The sequence below is a fragment of the Bison bison genome, unplaced genomic scaffold, assembly GCF_000754665.1.
Source record: "Bison bison bison isolate TAMUID 2011002044 unplaced genomic scaffold, Bison_UMD1.0 scf7180017864535, whole genome shotgun sequence".
NCBI classification, from domain to species: domain Eukaryota; kingdom Metazoa; phylum Chordata; class Mammalia; order Artiodactyla; family Bovidae; genus Bison; species Bison bison.
The window spans coordinates 2,426,508-2,446,948 of NW_011495084.1; the positions used below are offsets into that span (position 1 = coordinate 2,426,508).

The following is a 20,441-nucleotide window of genomic DNA, read 5'->3' on the forward strand; positions in this document are numbered from 1 at the left end:
GGGAGGAGGGAGGAGGGTTCAGGATGGGGAGCACATGTATACCTGTGGCGGATTCATTTTGATATTTGGCAAAACTAATACAATTATGTAAAGTTTAAAAATAAAATAAAATTAAAAAAAAAAAATCATAGATTTACAAAAACAAAATAAAAAGGATATTCAATCTGTACATTCTATTACAAATTTAATTGGGTTTCGTAACATGCATTACCTGGGAATATGCTAAGTTTTAAGTGATATTTGCTATAAAACATTTCCAGTGTTGTGAAATAGATAAATATTATTAAATTCTTGATTACTTGTTTGCATGTTACAAACTCTTATATTAACCACATTATGACAATCTAGTACGGCTTTATTTAAAAATGTCTAAGTGCAGTGAAATTAGACCATAATCATTGCATATCACTGTGTAAACATACCCATTACTCTGATCCTATGGTATAAACCAAATAGCTTTTCCATCCAAATAGCAGCAAAATAATGGTTTTGCATGTTCAACAAAGCTGTAAAGACTAACCGTTTTTGCTGGAGCCGCAAGATTTTCCATTTCTTCATGGGTCACCCAGACGTTGCCTGAAGGCTGGTGAGGAGGCCCAGAGGGAAGCAGTGGGATCCACGGGAGGAAGCAGTGGTAAAGAAGAAAGGCAGCGCCATTGTGAGTTAACGGAACCACAGTAACGCACCGTGCTCTTGCTTCTACAGCATGTGCAAGAGACAGCATTGCTGGCTTCTCACAGCTCCCTTTTGCTTCTACTTCAAAAGATTAAATAGAAAGAGGCATGCTGTGAAGCTCACGTGGGATAGGTTTAAAATGATACTTTTGTAATTATTAATCAGGAAAAAGGCTTAATCAAAATTTGCATTTCAAAGGTACGAGGCTATTGGATCCATCTTTTTGTAATCATGGAGAACCGAATAAATTTGATCTGTAGAAGAATATTTTTTCTTCAGTAAACAAAGACACATGTGTTTTGTCATGTTATTGCCAATATTTCCTTCACAGAGTTTTGATTCTTCAATGTCCTTGGAAAGAAAAAATTGATTGTCAATACAAAGCTGAAAGTACTATCATAACCTGTCTGGAAATCGATATCAGTTTTTCCCAAATGACCTCTTCCTTTCATAGTTCAGTAAATATGTTGTTTTCCTATATTATTAAAAAAAAAAAAGAAATGCTATTTTGGATGTAATAAAAGTTATTTTTTTTCAGTAAATATTGTTAGAAGTCACAAAACTTGGGTTATCTGGTTTTTCAGCAGTATCCTACACCATTATAGAGAAACGGAAAGTTTCCCTCTAGCAGGCACTATTCTATTATGAAGTCTCATTTTTCTTTTAATAAAAACAACCCATGATATTTCTTTTATATACCAAGTTACATACAATTTCTAAACCAAAGTCCATTTAGTAACACACAGATCACTGGGAACCACTTCCCATCAAATTCCACCATTTAACTGGGATATCATTATGAACATTTCAACATTGTCTAAGTACAGCAATTCTATAGTTACAGTGGCATTTACATCCTATGTATTACTTGTTACTTATTTTGGAAGGGGTCTCATTTTAAAGAACTGGAGGTAGCAAAACTGACACCCCAATATGTCATTACCATAATTTTCTCTGGCCTTTTCTACTGATACAGTGCCATGTTAACTTAGCTTCTATTATAGATGATGGAATTTAATATTTTAAAAAATAACTGCATATAAACTAAACCGATGAGTATAATTCAACATATGGTAAATCTCCTGTATAAGAGAATTACTCATGGTTGAGCAATGAAACAGTAAATATTCATTATTATAAGTAAATCATATAGGCATAAAGATCTCAAAGGATAAGTATCATTTATACATATAGAATTCTCATTTTCCTACCATTTTGGAATTCTGAGTATAAATGAACTTTTTTCTTAAAAGATAAAACTGCACAACTGTAATATATACTTGGAATACAGCAGCCATCCATGTCATTAAAAGCCCCTCCCTCTAGCCCCAGCTTCTAAAAATGGTGCTCATTATAAACAGAAAGTTGCATACGAATATATGATTATTAAATCACTTGGCAGAAACTGCTTTCACTGCCTTTTTGAGGAGTGTACTATGCTCAAAAAGTGTTTTTACACTTATCTGTCACATTCCCTTTACACTCAGTGATGACACTGCTTTGCCTGAACGGCTGTACTGTCTCTTCATCACAAGCTTCAGTGATGGTTACTTGAGAGGAAATTCATTTAAGCCAGACTGTTTTACAATGATGTCTATAGATTCCACCTTGTTTGTGAATCCAAGAAATGAAGATCGCCCTCCTTCTGTAAGAAATTTGACCAGTATTATTTCATATTGAAATGCAGACATGTATAATCTCTTTCCTTGTGGCTTGGTTAGTAAAGAATCTACCTGCAATGTGGGAGACCTGGGTTCAATCCCTTGGTGGGGAAGATCCTCTGGATCTTCTGGGAATGGCTACTCACTCCAGATTCTGGCCTGGAGAATTCCATGGACTGTACAGTCCATGGGGTCACAGAGTTGGACACGACTGAGTGATTTCACTTCACTTCACATAATCTCTTTCACAGGTTATTTAAAGTCTGTATCTGCCAGTCTATCACCATATTCTGGCGTAGGATTCAAGGAGCTATGACTTCATCTGTATCTTTGCATGCAAAATGAGTATATATCCAGGACAATTTATATACAAAATGAGTATATATCCAGGACAATTTCCTAAAGTATGGTTGGCAAACTTCCCGAAGTTGTAAGTTGGTTGTTCACTTGTGCTCTGCAGTTTTACTTGTGAGGAGCACTGCCTGCTCTAGAGTCTTGAAAAGTAACTCATAAAATGACTCCTATACGACCCAACCACTTAGGCATTAGTTGAGGTTTTCAACAAGTTTATTTTATAAGCACGCCTATGGGTAGTAAGTCAATTATTTAGATTTGTTTCTTTTTATCACCAGTTTCAAGGATGGAACTTTCATCTGGGTAAGTCATAAAAAGGGCGCTTTAGAGCATGAGCGTTTCAGCAAAGAGCACATCTTAGATTATAGCTAGAGTTGGGACGCTTCGAGAAGGAAAGGACACAGGACACTGGTGCCTTGAGTCCAGGGATAAAGACTGCAAAAAGTGGCCTGGAAAAGCATAAGGGACAAGCATCATATCATTTGGCTGTGGCTTTCTGAGAGCCACTGAAAATCATTTACTTACTGCCCTTGGTGTCAATGCTGCAAACCCTGATAAATGAACTGGAGAATGCAAACCAGTAAATGATTTTTTGTGTGTGTATGGCAAATACCATTTGAGCCCATAAAATGATTTCTAAAATTCTAGTTATCTAGAAATTTACTAAATCAGAATCAAGAGGTTTGAGTTCTAGCAGCGCCACTTCTCAGTAACTAGGTCATTTCCCAAGCTTCTCTAGATTCTACATCTGTTAAGTAGGCTAAAACTACATACTCATACTGTAAAAGACCCTAATAATTTTAAATTATGATGCAATATATTCTGATCCAGGGCTGGGACTCGGATGAGGTAGGTGAGGTGTCAAGGGGGCTCTGTTTAAGGAAGCACTCACTCTCAGGGTCGTGGAAGTGCAAGGTCGGCACTGACAGTGAGACCGTCATTCAGTTTCATTGGAGGTGCCTTGCTAGCCTGACCTTAGCCCAGATGCAGTAGAATATGCAGCTACTATTATCAATTGAAATCTAGAAGGAAAGTTCCTAAAGGAGGTTAAGAATTAAAGCACTTACCTAATTAAATCATTCAGGAGAGATTTATGATATAAAAATAAATATTAAAATGAGTTTAAGGGATAACTTATGAAACCTAATTGGGGGAAAGTAATTCTCTTGCTGTCAGAAATACAAAATAAATAAAGCAGCCAGACCTCAGAACAACCCTGAACCTTATCTAGCTGTCACTGCTGTAATGACTTTCATCATTTTGAAGCATTTTTTACTTTATAACTGAATGTCAAAGTAAATTAATTTGAAATCTACCTTCCAAATGGCTGTCTGGGGAGGCCTTACAAATAGCTGTGAAAAGAAGAGAAGCGAAAAGCAAAGGAGAAAAGGAAAGATGTAAACATCTGAATGCAGAGTTCCAAAGAATAGCAAGAAGAGATAAGAAAGCCTTCTTCAGCGATCAATGCAAAGAAATAGAGGAAAACAACAGAATGGGAAAGACTAGGGATCTCTTCAAGAAAATCAGAGATACCAAAGGAACATTTCATGCAAAGATGGGCTTGATAAAGGACAGAAATGGTGTGGACCTAACAGAAGCAGAAGATATTAAGAAGAGATGGCAAGAATACACAGAACTGTACAAAAAAGATCTTCACCACCCAGATAATCACGATGGTGTGATCACTGACCTAGAGCCGGATATCCTGGAATGTGAACTGAAGTGGCCTTAGAAAGCATCACTACGAACAAAGCTAGTGGAGGTGATGGAATTCCAGTTGAGCTATTTCAAATCCTGAAAGATGATGTTGTGAAGTGCAGCACTCAATATGCCAGGAAATTTGGAAAACTCAGTAGTGGCCACAGGACTGGAAAAGATCAGTTTTCATTCCAATCCCAAAGAAAGGCAATGCCAAAGAATGCTCAAACTACCGCACAATTGCACTCATCTCACACTCTAGTAAAGTAATGCTCAAAATTCTCCAAGCCAGGCTTCAGCAATACGTGAACCGTGAACTTCCTGATGTTCAAGCTGGTTTTAGAAAAGGCAGAGGAACCAGAGATCAAATTGCCAACATCCACTGGATCATGAAAAAGCAAGAGAGTTCCAGAAGGACATCTATTTCTGCTTTATTGACTATGCCAAAGCCTTTGACTGTGTGAATCACAGTCAACTGTGGAAAATTCTGAAAGAGATGGGAATACCAGACCACCTGATCTGCCTCTTGAGAAATGTGTATGCAGGTCAGGAAGCAACAGTTAGAACTGGACATGGAAAAGGAGTTCATCAAGGCTGTATATTGTCCCCCTGTTTATTTAACTTATATGCAGAGTACATCATGAGAAATGCTGGACTGGAGGAAACACAAGCTGGAATCAAGATTGCCGGGAGAAATATCAATAACCTCAGATATGCAGATGACACCACCCTTATGGCAGAAAGTGAAGAGGAACTCAAAAGCCTCTTGATGCAAGTGAAAGTGGAGAGTGAAAAAGTTGGCTTAAAGCTCAACATTCAGAAAACGAGGATCATGGCATCTGGTCCCATCACTTCATGGGAAATAATTGGGGCAACAGTGGAAACAGTGTCAGACTTTATTTTTCTGGGCTCCCAAATCACTGCAGATGGTGACTGCAGCCATGAAATTAAAAGATGCTTACTTCTTGGAAGGAAAGTTATGACCAACCTAGATAGCATATTCAAAAGCAGAGACATTCGTTTGCCAACAAAGGTCCGTCTAGTCAAGGGTATGGTTTTTCCTGTGGTCATATATGGATGTGAAAGTTGGACCGTGAAGAAGGCTGAGCGCCAAAGAATTGATGCTTTTGAACTGTGGTGTTGGAGAAGACTCTTGAGAGTCCCTTGGACTGCAAAGTGATCCAACCAGTCCATTCTGAAGGAGATCAGACCTGGGATTTCTTTGGAAGGAATGATGCTAAAGCTGAAACTCCAGTACTTTGGCCACCTCATGCGAAGAGTTGACTCATTGGAAAAGACTCTGATTCTGGGAGGGATTGGGGGCAGGAGGAAAAGGGGATGACAGAGGATGAGATGGCTGGATGGCATCACTGACTCAATGGACGTGAGTCTGAGTGAACTCCTGGAGTTGGTGATGGACAGGGAGGCCTGGCGTGCTGTGATTCATGGGGTCGCGAAGAGTCGGACATGACTAAGCGACTGATCTGATCTTATCTTCCACATTTAAAATGGCCTGTATCCACATTTCTCCCTAATCTGACTTCATGTTTCTCTACCATAAGGAAAAATATTTCTCATTATAATAAGACTAGTTTAACACAACTGTATGTCACCTTATTTACTTAAAGGTTGAGGTTTAGGAGGTTAATAATTATGTAAAGGGGAACCAAAGTAGACTGAAAGAATGTTGTGAAAAAGAAGGAAAACTGGTAGAGTGCAGGAAGCAGGAAACTACACTTGTTATGAGCACAGACTACGGGCAAAACCACCTGGGGTGTGACCTTAGGACAAGTCACTTAACCTCTCTGTTCATCAATTCCTCCCATTTGTGAAATAGGTATCATGAAAGTACCCATCTCATATTGTCCTCAGACTCAAATCAGTTACTGCATGTAGAACACTTAGACCAGGGCCTGACCTTAGTTCTCCATTGATGTTGGCTGTTACTACAGTTTTACTAGAATTCTCGTAAACAATCTCTGCCCAAGCAAATCTTTAGTTTAATAAATGCTCTTTATTTCCCCTGTACATTTTGTTGAAACTTATCTTATGCCTTCCATGTCTGCTCAAAATTGCTAAATTATATGTTTACCAAAGATCACTTGTTTTTGTTTCCAAACCTTTCTACTTTCACAGCACTTTAAAAAAAAATCAGGCAATTTAAGTAAATATTATATAGAGCCAAAAATTAAGTGAAGTTGGCTCATGTCTGAACATTAAGCTGAATTATTTGGAAAGACTAGATAAGGGTAAATATTAAAACACATTATCAATCAGAAATACAACTTCAGCAAAGTCTAGGGAAGAATCTGTAAATTTCCAAGAGGATTCTACATTCACATAGCTTTTCGAGTATCTTAATTATCACTTTAAAAAGAAACTCAAACTAAAAAAGTTGAAAATGTTTAAAGGATGAAGCTATCAAATAAACATAATGTGAAACTCCAGGCACTGGAATTAGCTAAAAGAAAAGTCCTTAGGGTTTCATCTAAATTTGCAAGTGCCTGAATATTTACATATTTGTACTTAAGATGAAATATTTAAAGAATTTATGTATTCTTTATGATATACCTCTTAAACCAAATATGTCAATTATCTGATATCTACATCTCTATTCTATTATATAGGAGGCCTTCTATAGTAACTATAGTAACAGCTTAGGAAAAAGAAACAGAAAGCTGGAAGATTAGGGCTGGCCCAGGGAAATAGTAAATGTAAATAATAATAATGAATGAAAACACTAGATTTTTCTATTCGTCCATTTCATCTAAACACAAAAGGAGGCAGAGTTCTGTTCAGTTTTTTGTTTTTTTTTAATCTAAGTATCTTGTTTTTTTCTCTTAAGAACTTGAGTGAATGAATAAGGTACATCTTTCTCAGGAACCCAAACCTAAACACACGGAATATCTTTTATGATCAGAACTGTTGGCAGTGTTCCAGAAGACATGATAACATTTCTTAAAAAAAAAAGTCAACTCCTTTTAAAATTTCAAAGAGTGAATCCTAGTATATAATTTTAGGTGATGACTTTAAAATGTTTTCATCTTCACTTTATGTAGTAGATTAATTACTATAAATTGACATGTAATTTTTTTGCAAAGAAAATCGTATTTGAAATATATTAAAAATAAGTAAATACTTTCATGTAGATAGAGTTAAAGAAGTATTTACAAAAAGCACTCAGTAGATTATTTTTAAAGCAAATAGAGACAACTTCTCTCTTGTGTAACCTGTATCAATATTTAGCTAAGGGCATATGTCTTCTGTGAATAAAGAGCTTTTACACATTAGCAAAAAGAAAAAAAAAAGAATATCCCTATAATCTGACAGAAAAATGAAAAAAGCTATGAATAGGAAATTCATTTAAATACTAAAATAAATAAGAATATGAAAACATCTTAACTTTACTAGTAACTTTTAAAATGTAAACTTAAGCAATGTAGTCATTAACTTTGACAAAGGGGGAGAAAAGACTACACAATACTATCTGGCAGTTAAGGTTCAAAAGTAATAAAAATATAAATGCCCTATATACAAATATTGGTATGGAAATAACCACAGTTAATGTAATAACATAACTATATTCATACTATTGTATTGTAAATACAATGAAAATTGCTAAATAAGCAAAATGTCCAATTTATAAGGGGGTTGGTTAAATAAATTAAAGGAGGTATGCAGCAATTAACAATGATACTACAATTACATATTTAATATTAATAAAATGGGGGAAACATTCATGTCATATTACTGAGTTTTAAAAGTACAAAATAATGTATTATGTGAAAATATTTTTATAAAATGAGAAAGAAAGTAGAATGAAAAGGTCTCTATCAAAGAGTTAATAGTGAAAATATGAATTATTTTAATAATTAGCAATATATTAGCTGTCTTTCAAATGTTAATTTCTCTTTGAGCCTTAATCAAAGGTGACTTTTCCCTCATTGGAATGCCAGAGCACTCTGCTTCTATGTCTTCCTTTTCTTAGCATGGTTGCCCTCTCTGTAATCAGGGCATACGTATTTCATATCCTGTGTAGTGGTGGGTAGCATGACTTATAAAATCATCATTTTAAGGTGCATATTTATTGACTATTTACAATTTGACAGGTACTGAGTTAAGGCTTATACTATACTTAATACTGAGTTAAGTATTAAGCTCTAGTGTGGGATGAATCAAGGATAGAAAATTATGTAGTCCTTTCTTCTAAGTATACAGAGCGATGACTCGGGAAGGGAAGCAAGCCCAGACTTTGGAGTTTGGTGAAAACTTTTTAGAGGAAGGACATTCAGGGGTCATCACTGGAGGACAGTGACCCTGGAGTGGAAAGAATGTTCCAGGCAGAGAGAAGAATGAAAAAGCTAATGATCAACCCAAATCATAAAAGTTTAGGAAACTGAAATCAGGTCTGTGTTCCTGGGATCCTCATCTGAGGAAATAAAGCCTTTGAGGGGAATTGAGAATAGATGATGAAGGGTCTCATAAGCTCTCTTTACATTTGACTGTTCTTTGAACAACCGAGTATGCTCTTACCTTTAACAGCTTGTGATTTAAGTTCCTTCAGTTTGCTTAGAGATTTTTAGGAAAATAGTGCTTAATTATTCAATTTTCCTTTAAGAAATAGGATGATATATATATATAAATTATACTCTACTTTTCATATTTAAGTTGGGACTTCTATTGCTTTTATTTTTGCAAGATTAGAAATTTTAAGCATTTTTGTTCAAATTTGCTCTTGGGAGGAGAATGTTAACATAAACCAGTCATGATACTTCTCTCTCAGTTGGAAGTTACACAGGAAACTCATCATCAGATCTGAATTCTGCAGTAACTATTTTAATGGCCTTCTCAGCTTTTATTTTAAATATATTCTGAATTACTTTTTTAGCTTCAGTAATACTTCAGCTATAGTATATAACATTTATATACATTTTAATATGCTATCAGTTCAGTTCTGTTGCTCCATTGTGTCTGACTCTGTGCAGCCCCATGGACTGCAGCACACCAGGCCTCCCTGTCCATCACCAACTCCCAGAGTTTACTCAAGCTCGTGACCATTAAGTCAGTGATGCCGTCCAACCATCTCACCCTCTGTCGCCCCCTTCTCCTCCTGCCCTCAATCTTTCCCAGCATCAGGGTCTTTTCAGATAAGTCAGTTCTATACATCAGGTGGCCAAAGTATTGGAGTTTCAGCTTCAGTATCAATCCTTCCAATGAATATTCAGGACTGATTTCCTTTAGGATAGACTAGTTGGATCTCCCTGCAGTCCAAGGGAATCTCAAGTGTCTTCTCCAACACCACAATTCAAAAGCATCAATTCTTCAGCAATGCTGTAAAGAGTTGGACTATAAAGAGTTGTAAAGTCCAACTCTCACATCCATACATGACTACTGGAAAAACCATAGCATTGACTAGGCGGACCTTTGTTGGCAAAGTAATGTCTCTGCTTTTCAGTATGCTGTCTAGGTTGGTCATAACTTTTCTTCCAAGGAGCAAGCATCTTTTAATTTCATGGCTGCAGTCACCATCTGCAGTGATTTTGGAGCCCCCAAAATAAAGTCTGTCACTGTTTCCACTCTTTCTCCATCTATTTGCCATGAAGTGATGGGACCAGATGCCATGATCTTAGTTTTCTGAATGTTGAGTTTTTACTCAATGTTTACTCTCCTCTTTCACTTTCAACAAGTCATATATAAGAATTTGTTAAAGTATATATTTTCTCCTAAATATATCTTAGGAAAAAGTTAAAATGGAATTATATAAGAAAAATAAACAATTAAATTTTGACTTTGTGTTTCTAGCACTGGAATCTAATACACTGGGAGGGAATATAAGAAAATATATAATAAAATGAAGCCAGTTCTCCAATTTACGGTGATGTTTAAGACCCATATGAAAAAAAGTTATACTCAAGTTAGCTGTGTGCCTGAAAACTGAAATAATTTTGCTTTCCTATCTTTTGCCCACTATTTGAACTTACCTCATTTTTCCTTTTTTTTTTTTTTTGTATAAGACATGGGATCAGAAAAATCCAATTAACATCAGAAATCACATCCTTTGTCAGAAAATGATATAATTTGGAGAAGGACTAAGGAAGGAATGAATGTTATTTGCAAGTTTCTCTCAATGTTTGAATTTGTCATCTGGCATTCCTTTTTAAAATATTTTGTTCTTTTCTAATATTAAGACAGGGACAAAATTATGAGAGAAATAGGGATTTATAAATAAAAAGCAAACAGGTTTTGAGGGCAGGTAATTCACATGGTATTTATAAAACATTAAATATCAGGTACTTTCATTTATGAAAACTGCTTAAGAGGTAGTGAGTTTAGCATTACATCTTCAAAAAGTACTTCTGCCCAGAGCTCATCTCTTGAGATGCTGGATTACATTAAAAAGGAAAAATCTCATGAAAGAATAAACTCTTGGTCTTGCTTGGGAGAAAAATCTAAACTTTAGAGGCTAGCTCAAAAGTCTATTTTGGTTGCAGCCTTCAAGTCTGATAGGAATCACAGCTCTTCAATTGAAAGCCTATTAAAAGTAGCAGCAAGGTTAATGAAGAGCAAGCTAGATATCCTGAGAATAATGCATGCTGACATTGACATGCTTGCTGCCACAGTTCTGCTCTGTGGGCCTGGGGAGGCTGCTGTCCGCCCAGCCCTGGGAGAGGGAAGGAGCACAAAGGGACTCACAGTTCTGGATGTCGGAGGAGCTGAAGGACTGGTTAGGGAAACCATCTCCTGGATTGCTAATCGGAGCTTTAAGCGATGCAGAGGGTTGCTGATTCCAATCTCTCTCTGGATCTCAGTGTCCGATAAAGCAGACATAATGGCACCACTCTTCACATTGGCTCTGCAGGCTGCCACATACCAAGCAGGCATTCCCAACCAGAGCTGTTGGATTGGGGGAAAAACGTACCCAGATTATAATCATAGTTAACCATTAACACTATGTGCTACATCGTATTCTAATTACCTGACCTGTATGAACTCATTTATTACCACAACCCCATGAAAGAGATGCAATTCTTATTTCCCCCAGGAGAGAGAGAGGCATAAAGACATTAAATAATTTATTCAAAGAACCAGTTAGGCAGTAATGGAAATAAAGATTGGAAAGGTAGCCTTCAGGGTCTGCAATTTAACAACGAATTTATGAGGGATAAATATAATAGCTACACCTCACCAAACCTCCTCTAGAGTTTAAGGACAAGAATGGCTACAAGCTGCATTTGGTAAAGGCTCAATTAACACATTTGTTTAATAAATGACTTCAATTTAGAATTCTCCTTTGGAATTCTGAGTGCTTTTAATCAAAGGCTTTAATGTGGCTAAGCGACATTTCCAACCTACCTACCTATGCTATGTGCTAATTTGTATGTGCTCAATTAGATGCTAAATAGGAAAATACTTTTTGGAGAACGAAATGATGGGCTAATGGAAGAGGCTAACAGTATAAGCACCTGTAAAACATTAATTAAAGAGAGTTATGAAACAAATAATGCTCTAGAAATTACGGATTCTGATTTTTCAACTTTGCTGTGAGACTCTGGAAAGAGTTGAATTGGCAGTGCAATGAACACAGCATAATGCCCAGCACGCATCTGAAGCCCAGGGTGGATGTGCTGAGTTGTAGCAGCAGAATTACACACACTATTTTAATAAGGAATATTCTTGCCATTCCTCTCCCTGCTCCCCTATGAAGAAGAAGCGGGGCACGTGCTGGTGAGTTTAAATTTTTAAAAAGCTAAAGTACTATTTTGGGGGGAGGGGTATTTTATTTGTTGGTATGAACAGACTGAGCAAAAGGAGAGTGAGAGCAAGTGAAGGAAAAAGTGAAGAACAACCATAAATCAGCAATATATAGCGTCAAGAGCTCTAGACTAAGAATCAGAAGGCTCGGGCCTTCCCTGTCATCGGTGAGTTGTACAAGTCCTCTGTACCTCAGCCCTATTTCCCTCCTTTGTAAAATGGAAGGGATTTGGCTTTATTATTTCTAAGGCTTTGTTTTAGGCAGCTTCTAAGATGGTTCCAAATAATCTCACTTCCTGATATTCCTGCACGTGTATCACCCTCTTCCTCCAAGTTGGGGCAGGACCTGGTGACTTACTGTAATGAAAAGACTGTGTGATGAAAGTGACTGGCGCTGGTGGTGAAGAACCCACCTGCCAATGCAAGGGGTGCCAGAGATCCAGGTTTGATCCCTGGGAAGATCCTTTAAAGGAGGGCATGGCACCCCACTCCAGTATTCTTGCCTGGAGAATCCCATGGACAGAGGAGCCTGGCAGGCTATAGTCCACAGGATCGCACAGAGTCAGACACGACTGAAGCGACTTAGCACACATGCAAAATGATGGGACATGACTTTCCAGGTTAGGTTATGAACAGACGGGCTTCATTCCAGCTGGTCCTCTCTGCCTCTATTCTCTGAGCTCTTGCTCTGGGGGAAGCCAGCTGTCGAGCTGTGAGCAGTCCTGTGAGATGCTCATGTGGAAAGGAACAGATGTCTCTGGCCAACAGCTAGCAAGGAATGGAGTCAGCTCAGAACTGGATTTTCCCCCAAGTCAAGTCTTGACATGACTGGGGCCCTGGGCTGACACTCTGCCTGCAGTCTTGTGAGAGACTCTGGAAAGAGGCCGCAGTAAACCATGTCTAGATTCCTGACCCACAGAAGTCATGAGGAAAAGAAATGCTACGTGTTGGGATAATTTGCTACATGATAGTAAATAACTAATACTGATTTTTTTTTTAATTTTAAAAATTCTTCTATGTTAAGGGGTTGCTTGCTTCTGTAGAGGAATTAAAAAGTCAAATCGTTCACACAACGTGGCCTGGGCTGTGACGGAGAGAGAAAGGAGACAGGTGCAATGCATGACTGACGATAGCATCTCCTACATGTTAGGCATGGGAATTGACCTTGCCTTGACAGATAATGATTATACATGAGAAAAGACGGGATTTGAATTCATAGTTTGTAACCTGAAGTTCAAAATAACTAAACATCTAACTATACCTTCACTGGACCTGAATGATTTTCACTTCTTTTCACCTCCTCTATACTAAGATATTTGGACTTCCATACCAGTTAACATTACCAATACATGGTTGCCAATACCTAGTTACCAAGGTCATTCCTGATTGTTCTGTGTGCGAAGTCGTTTCAGTCATGTCCGACTCTGTGCGACCCTATGGACTATAGCCTGCCGTGCTCCTCCGTTCATGATATTCTCCAGGCAAGAACACTGGAGTGGGTCACCATGCCCTTCTCCAGGGGATCTTCCAGACCCAGAGATGGAACCCATGACTCTTAACATCTCCTGCACTGGCAGGCAGGTTCTTTACCACTAGTGCTACCCGGAAAGCCCCCATTCCTGATTAGACTTTCACAAAGTTCTTGGTGTCTATAAATGGTGTATGAAGCATCAGACTTATTTGTACCCGTCACTCAGTGGGCTGTGCAATCAAGGAGGTACTAAAGGAGGTGAAAGTTAAGAGCTCTCATTCACTGGATCACCCACCTCATTCATCATGTTTATTCCATTTTATAATTTCAGTCACTTTAGGGAACACACAAGGAGCAATTTCTGTGTGCTCAGGATAGTTTTAATTAGCAGAAACGTCACTGCCTGTCATTCCCTAGGCCCTTAATGTCAGTAAATCTTTTTTTTAATAAAGGATCTGTTCATCACTTGCCAAAATAGCAGCTAACTCTGTGAAACTGTAGCTCATTTCGCTGGAGAGAAACTGCACAATGAGTTGCTCTCAGTTTTGCAGTGGGCTTTCTTAAACATTTTGTCTTATGAATTGATTTTTAAAATATAGTAATTTTAAAGACATATTCAGAAGAACAGCTGTGATCACTAATAAGCTAAAAAATTTCCTGACTGATATGAAAGAATAAAGCAAGACAAGGCTTCTTTCACTCAGTCCAAGAAAAAATGCAAAGCATGTTTTTATATTTATCTGTGTAAGATAATTTTTTAAAATTAAATGTTTTGTTGTCCCTCATTGATTAATTCATTAGCTCTGGATTTGATATAATAATGAAGGTGAACAATTTTAGAATCCTGAACCTTTTAAAACAATGGTTTCTAATTGCCTCTGCCAAGCAACAAAAGTTCATACAGTCAGTCCCTTGGTGTTCTTGGGCTATTGGCTCCAGGACATCGCAGACCAAAATCTGCAGATGCTGGAGTCCCTGTCGGGCCTGACTATCCAGGGCTTATCATCCATGGATTTGTTTCAGATTGAACGTGTTTGGTTGAATCCACGGGCGGGGAACCCATGGATACGGTGGACTGACTATACTCCCCTTCATCTTGACATCAGCATCTCCTAGCAGCTGCCAACAGCCCACATTAGAGAACTGAATGGAAGGGGTGGTGAAACTATTGATAAGTGGCATGAAAGGGCCCTTGTGGTCAAATATGTATTTCCTTCCCCATTCTCGTCTGCTTCTGCTGATCAGGTATTGATTCATTTATCCAGGCCCTTGTATTGTGCAGGATATGCTAAATGTAGTTCTCATTTCATTAAAAACATTCAGTCTAGACCTAGAGGGGAACAAGGGTTTGTGTATTCTGCAAGATTCCAAATGTCTAAATCTAGCTGGCTCCTTCATGTTCAGGAATTATACTACAAGCAAAGGAATGGCTGCAAATGTCTTGAATCACACAGAAGTGTTACAAATACGGAGATGGCTCTTTTCTGTTAACCTGCTGATGAGGAAGGGCTCTGGACTAATGTACTGGACAGATGCCTCCTAGCAACAACACAGCGCAAGTGTTAGTCACTCAGTTGTGTCTGACTCTTTGTGACCCCATGGGCTGTAGCCCCCCAGGCTCCTCTGTCCATGGGATTCTCCAGGCAAGAGTACTGGAATGAGTTGCCATTCTCTTCTCCAGGGGATCTTCCTGACCCAGGGATCAAATCCGGGTCTCCTACATTGCAGGCAGATTCTTTACTGTCCGAGGAGTGTCACTCAAGAATTGCTTCTTGATTTACTCTAGATATAAAGAACACGGAATTTACTAAGAGTTTCTTTCATCTCACTGCCTGCTGCTTCTGCCACAGTCACAAGAAAGCATCAGAGTAAAATCACAGCTATGACTGTGGGTCCCTAGATAAAGCAAACATTCTCTTTATAAGCTATTCCAGACTATGGGAAAAATGAAGACGTCAGGAACCCAGCTTTACTTGTCTCTAAACATTGGATTGGATGAGAGTCTTCTGATTTACTTCTCTTACCTCTAGCCATGCGACTACAGTGGGCCCATCCCACTGGGCAAAAGGTAATCCCTTTCTCCGAGCTTCTTCTAGAAGTTCGTGCCTGAAGTATACAGCAAGGATTATTAGTCAGGTAATATGGGAAAAGATGGCTGTGATTATTTTTAATGACAATATTTTTTAAAAGCCCAATAATCTTTATAAGCTTTTAATGAGTTAATACAGAATAACAGAATTCTTTCTTTCTTTGAATAATACATGCAAATCATCCATTGATTTTATTAGAAATGAAACATTGATATCTAAACATAATCTAAACACTGATTCTCTGAAATTCAAACATTAAATGTTAATGGACTAAGAAACTGAATTATATTATCAGCAAATATCTTTATCCCTTAAACAAGAAAGTGGCCCACATATACATATTCCTGCATGCATTACAGGGTCTAAATGAAGTTTCTTCCATCTGTCTTGTCTGCTTCTCTTTATTATTTCAATAGTAAAAAAAAAATGCCTGTTTATAGAGGCAGAAGATCAAGTCCATAATTTTAGCCCCATTTAAATGATACACTTGATTTTAGTATGCTTTCTGGGTCCAGGTGGCTATCTTAGGAGTTAGTTTTTTGTATAGACTACAACATTACTTCTCATTTGAAGGGAACTCTGAGGTACATTGACTTCCATCTTTAAAAACAATGTAAGGTATAAAATTCAATAGTACACTTATTTTCATTTACAATCACTACTGGTTTTAATAAAAGCAAAGCATCTCAATGACAACAAATGGTTGTTTCTGAAAACAAAAATATGTGAAGAGCCTAGACAAATGCATCTTTAATCACTATCCCTACTACTGACCCTTGACATCCATTTACAAAACCAATTTCAGCTTGTTAATGACTGAAATAACAAGTTTGTGTTTCTTTGGAACTCAAATTGATATATCCCTGGCCAGGACTATACTGGAAAATATATTCTCTATTCCTTAGATACATTGATCTTACACACACATTTTATACATATTGTTTTATTTTGAATGTGTGTCTTTCATGCTTAGGAACTCCAAAATGAAGCATTTGATTATTTCCTGGTATCAACTGATTAATTGCTTATTGAGGTGGACTATAACATGTTAGAATATATAATAAAGATGTCTTCTAACACAAAAGCTTTCCATGTCTGCGATAGATGCTACCACAAAATGCAGCGCAACAAAGAAATGAGGAGGCAAAACAAAGATTGAAGTTAATTGTAGCTGAAGAGACACATAAATCAACTGCTTTTTCACTTCACAGGGTAATAAAGACAGCGTGCGTAAGCTATTCAGCACCTGGGAAGGGGGACAGCGACACTGGCGCCCTGACTCCAGAGTGAAACTAGAGCAGTTCTCGAACCTGGCTTGCTCTCCTCTCACCCATCCCCTCAGGCTTTCCAATGACATTCCTGCACTGAGAACTGGGCTTTTTGAATAGCCTAGTCTCACTGTTATAGAATATATCAATATATTCAATATATTGAATATAAATGAGTTGAAGGGTTAAACGACAAACCATCAGGTAATTATCGAGCACCTATTGTGAGCTGAGACCTGAGACTCACACAGACAAGCACCCAGTTTTACAGGAGATCCCTGGTTAAACAGAAAAAGCAAATACAAGAAACTGTTTAAAAATATAGTACAATTCACAAATAGATGCTAACCTCAATGAAGCACATTCTGAGTGGGAGTTTTGGAGAAGGGGTTAATATTCGTAGCAATGGAAATGAGCAGTGGAGACTTTAGGGCAACTGAACTGACTTTGAAGGGCTGGTGGAAAGGAGTTAGGGATGACATTCCAAGCATGACGAGCAGTAAGGGTGGAGGGGCAGAGGCAGGACTGAACACAAGACACATGCAAGAAAATTCAGAGTAGGTTTCCACAGAGCCCAGGAGCATTATCAAGAGTTGCAACGTTATATCCATTAGGGGGGGAAAACACTTCAGTTATGTGACAGGTGAGTAGCATTAAAGGGGAAGAAACAAATACACATTTACAACTGGTTTTTGCTACATTTAGCAAAAAAAAAAAAAAGGCAAGTCAATATGCACTCACCACCTAGAAAGCACATAACATTTTCACAAGGAAATGACATAAATCATACATAAGCCATTTTTGGAAAGTAGAACATTTCAATTGTGAAACTTCTAATGAGTTCCCTAATTTAAAAAGCACACCACAGGAACTGGAGTGATCCTGTTAAAAGCTGAGTCAGATAATGTAACTTCTCTGCTCATAACTTTCCAATTACTATTTGCCTCACTGAGAATAAAAGCTAAAGCAGCTGTTAGGATCCACTCTACCCTCTGTTCTCGGACTCAACTCCCATCTCAGCAAGCAACACTGGTTTCCTTGTTGTTCCCTGGACACAGTCCAGACTTTTTTCTGCCGCAGGACCTTTGCATATGCTGTTGCCTCATTTTGAATGCTTGTCTCCTGTATCTTCACATGCCTTACTCTTTGTATACTTTTAAATCTTTACTCAAATGTCACTTTCTCTCTGAATGTCTCTTCCCCTCTTTCCCATAATACCAAGCAGACATTCCTTATCCCCATTCCTTGTCTTATTTTTTCCCACATCACTTATCTTCTAACATAACGTATCATTTATGTCTCGACCTGTCATCTCATGAAAGAAAGTAAGCTCAAGGGGGACCAATGCTTCAAGTACATACTCTGTTCAGAGGTGCATCTGAAGCATCCAGAACAAAGCCAGGCACCAAAGAGGTGTTCGGTAAACAGTAGTGAATGTTGAACATATCAGCCAGTATTTGTTTACATTCAGTTGCTTCTTGTTTCAATAAATTACATCTCATAATATATTTTTAGTATATTTTTTCCAGTCACTTTATGAGAACAGCACCCATGAGAGTTCGATCTGGTTTGAGACTCCTGGTAGGAATCTGATTAAGAGGCAATCCAATGAGCTCAAATAATCCTATTCTCCTTTTGAACAGAAATTTATCATACAGTTGTCTGAGAAATCATCGGACATTATATCCCATGGAAAATATTTCTTTGTGCTTTGTTATGTTTAAATCACAAACACTCATAGCACAGCAGCTTTAGTAAGAGTATGCAAATGTCATGGGGAGCGTGTAATTTCCTTCGTTCTGTCTCACCGTAAACATTTGAAACAGCAGACCAGTGTCACAGCTCGATTACAGCTCAGAATTTTATTTGGCAAGCAAAGGAACATACACCCTCAAGGCATGAAGGCAGGCTGACCTTAAAGGAAAAGTGAAGAGAAGAGAGGCCAGAGGCCCATTTTTGGCTCTTTTCAAATGTTTTTTCTCTTCCCCCTGAGCCTGCCCTATGTAAATCGGGCGAGCCAGGAGGGCTGTTTTTTTCACCTGAGGGTCTCACTCCAGTCCCCGGACCTACCTTTGTTCTATTTTCGAGGGCTTTTCCCTACTTTGTCTTTTAGCCACTGCCATTCTGGACTCCTTTTTCCTACTCTAACTACCTAACACAAAGATAATGAGGTAAGGGTCCAGGGGATTCTGCCTTTGGCCCTTGGCTGGCAGGGCTAAATCCCAAATAGAGGCCTCTGAACTGATACATTTGAAACTGTGAGAAACAGGCCAGACTGGAGTGGATGACTGTATGTTGCATGATATTAATCCAGATCTGCTTTTCCTTAACCCAAGGGTGGTATTAATTATGTAAAGCAATGCACTGAAATTCTCAAAGCAATATTTCATTTAATTTTTCTCTATTAAAAAAAATCTGCATCATATGGAAATTATTTAAGTGACATATATCTGGACACACTGGCTTGGGAGAGAGGCATGGTTAGGAAAATGAAGCAATATGGTTACTGCTGAAGTTCTTGGAAATCACTGAGTTTAATACATGGTGATCTCATGAGAGATTATTAAGAATGAGTATAGCATTAACTGCATGAAGGCATGTTTGTGGTCATCAGATATTTTGAAGATACTTTCAGAGAAACAGTGACCTGCAGTATTAGGAAATACTAAATTTAAAAAAAGTGACGGGATAAATAGGCATTTTGGATACACTGGTGTTCTCTGCTTTTGTCTTCCTTCCTTCCTTCCTTCTTCCCTTGCTCCCTCCCTTCCTTCTCTTTCTCTCTCTCTGTTCCTTTGTTTCTTGCTTTCTCCCTTCCTTCTTCCTTTCTCTCTTTTAGATAATCTAATATCTAGCCATCCTTTCCCCTCAAATCACCTACATCTACCCATCACTATACACATGGGCACCCATGAAGTGAAGTGAAGTGGCTCAGTCGTGCCCGACTCTTTGTGACCCCCATGGACTGTAGCCCACCAGGCTCCTCCGTCCATGGGATTCTCCAGGCAAGGGTACTGGAGTGGGTTGCTATTTCCTTCTCCAGGAGATCTTTCCCACCCAGGGATCGAACCTGGGTCTTCTGCATTGTAGGCAGATGCTTTGCCGTCTGAGCCACCAGGGAATATTGGGCACCCACATTTGTTTTAAATTTTAGAACAGATTTTAGAGGACAGTCAGTAGCACTTCCTTGTACAGGAAGTTTCAGGTACAAGACTGTCATTTCCTGTGTGGAAACAAAGTACTGGTTGTAAAGGAAGGTCAGTTTTGAATCAGAAAAACTTCTGAGTCGCCGAGTCTTTTAAGCAAACACATTCTTGTCTGCAGGAAAGAATGCCATTGTTGCTGTTGCTGCTAAGTTGCTTCAGTCGTGTCCGACTCTGTGTGACCCCATAGATGGCAGCCCACCAGGCTCCCCCGTCCCTGGGATACTCCAGGCAAGAACACTGGAGTGGGTTGCCATTTCCTCCTCCAA

At 38.3% G+C, this 20,441-nt stretch overlaps 1 protein-coding gene across 3 annotated transcripts in view; it reads right to left on the bottom strand.

The window, feature by feature from the left end:
• PPFIA2 (protein tyrosine phosphatase, receptor type, f polypeptide (PTPRF), interacting protein (liprin), alpha 2) overlaps positions 1-20,441 on the bottom strand; it is a 507,538-nt gene that overhangs the window by 21,289 nt on the left and 465,808 nt on the right. For 2 of the 3 annotated variants that reach the window (XM_010832020.1, XM_010832022.1), the window contains 3 exons: positions 15,636-15,717; positions 11,082-11,282; positions 521-583 (listed from right to left, as the gene is read on the bottom strand). In XM_010832020.1, the coding sequence (XP_010830322.1) occupies positions 521-583; positions 11,082-11,282; positions 15,636-15,717 (346 nt within the window). The remainder of the gene's footprint in view (positions 1-520; positions 584-11,081; positions 11,283-15,635; positions 15,718-20,441) is intronic. The other variant, XM_010832021.1, reaches the window with a different exon arrangement.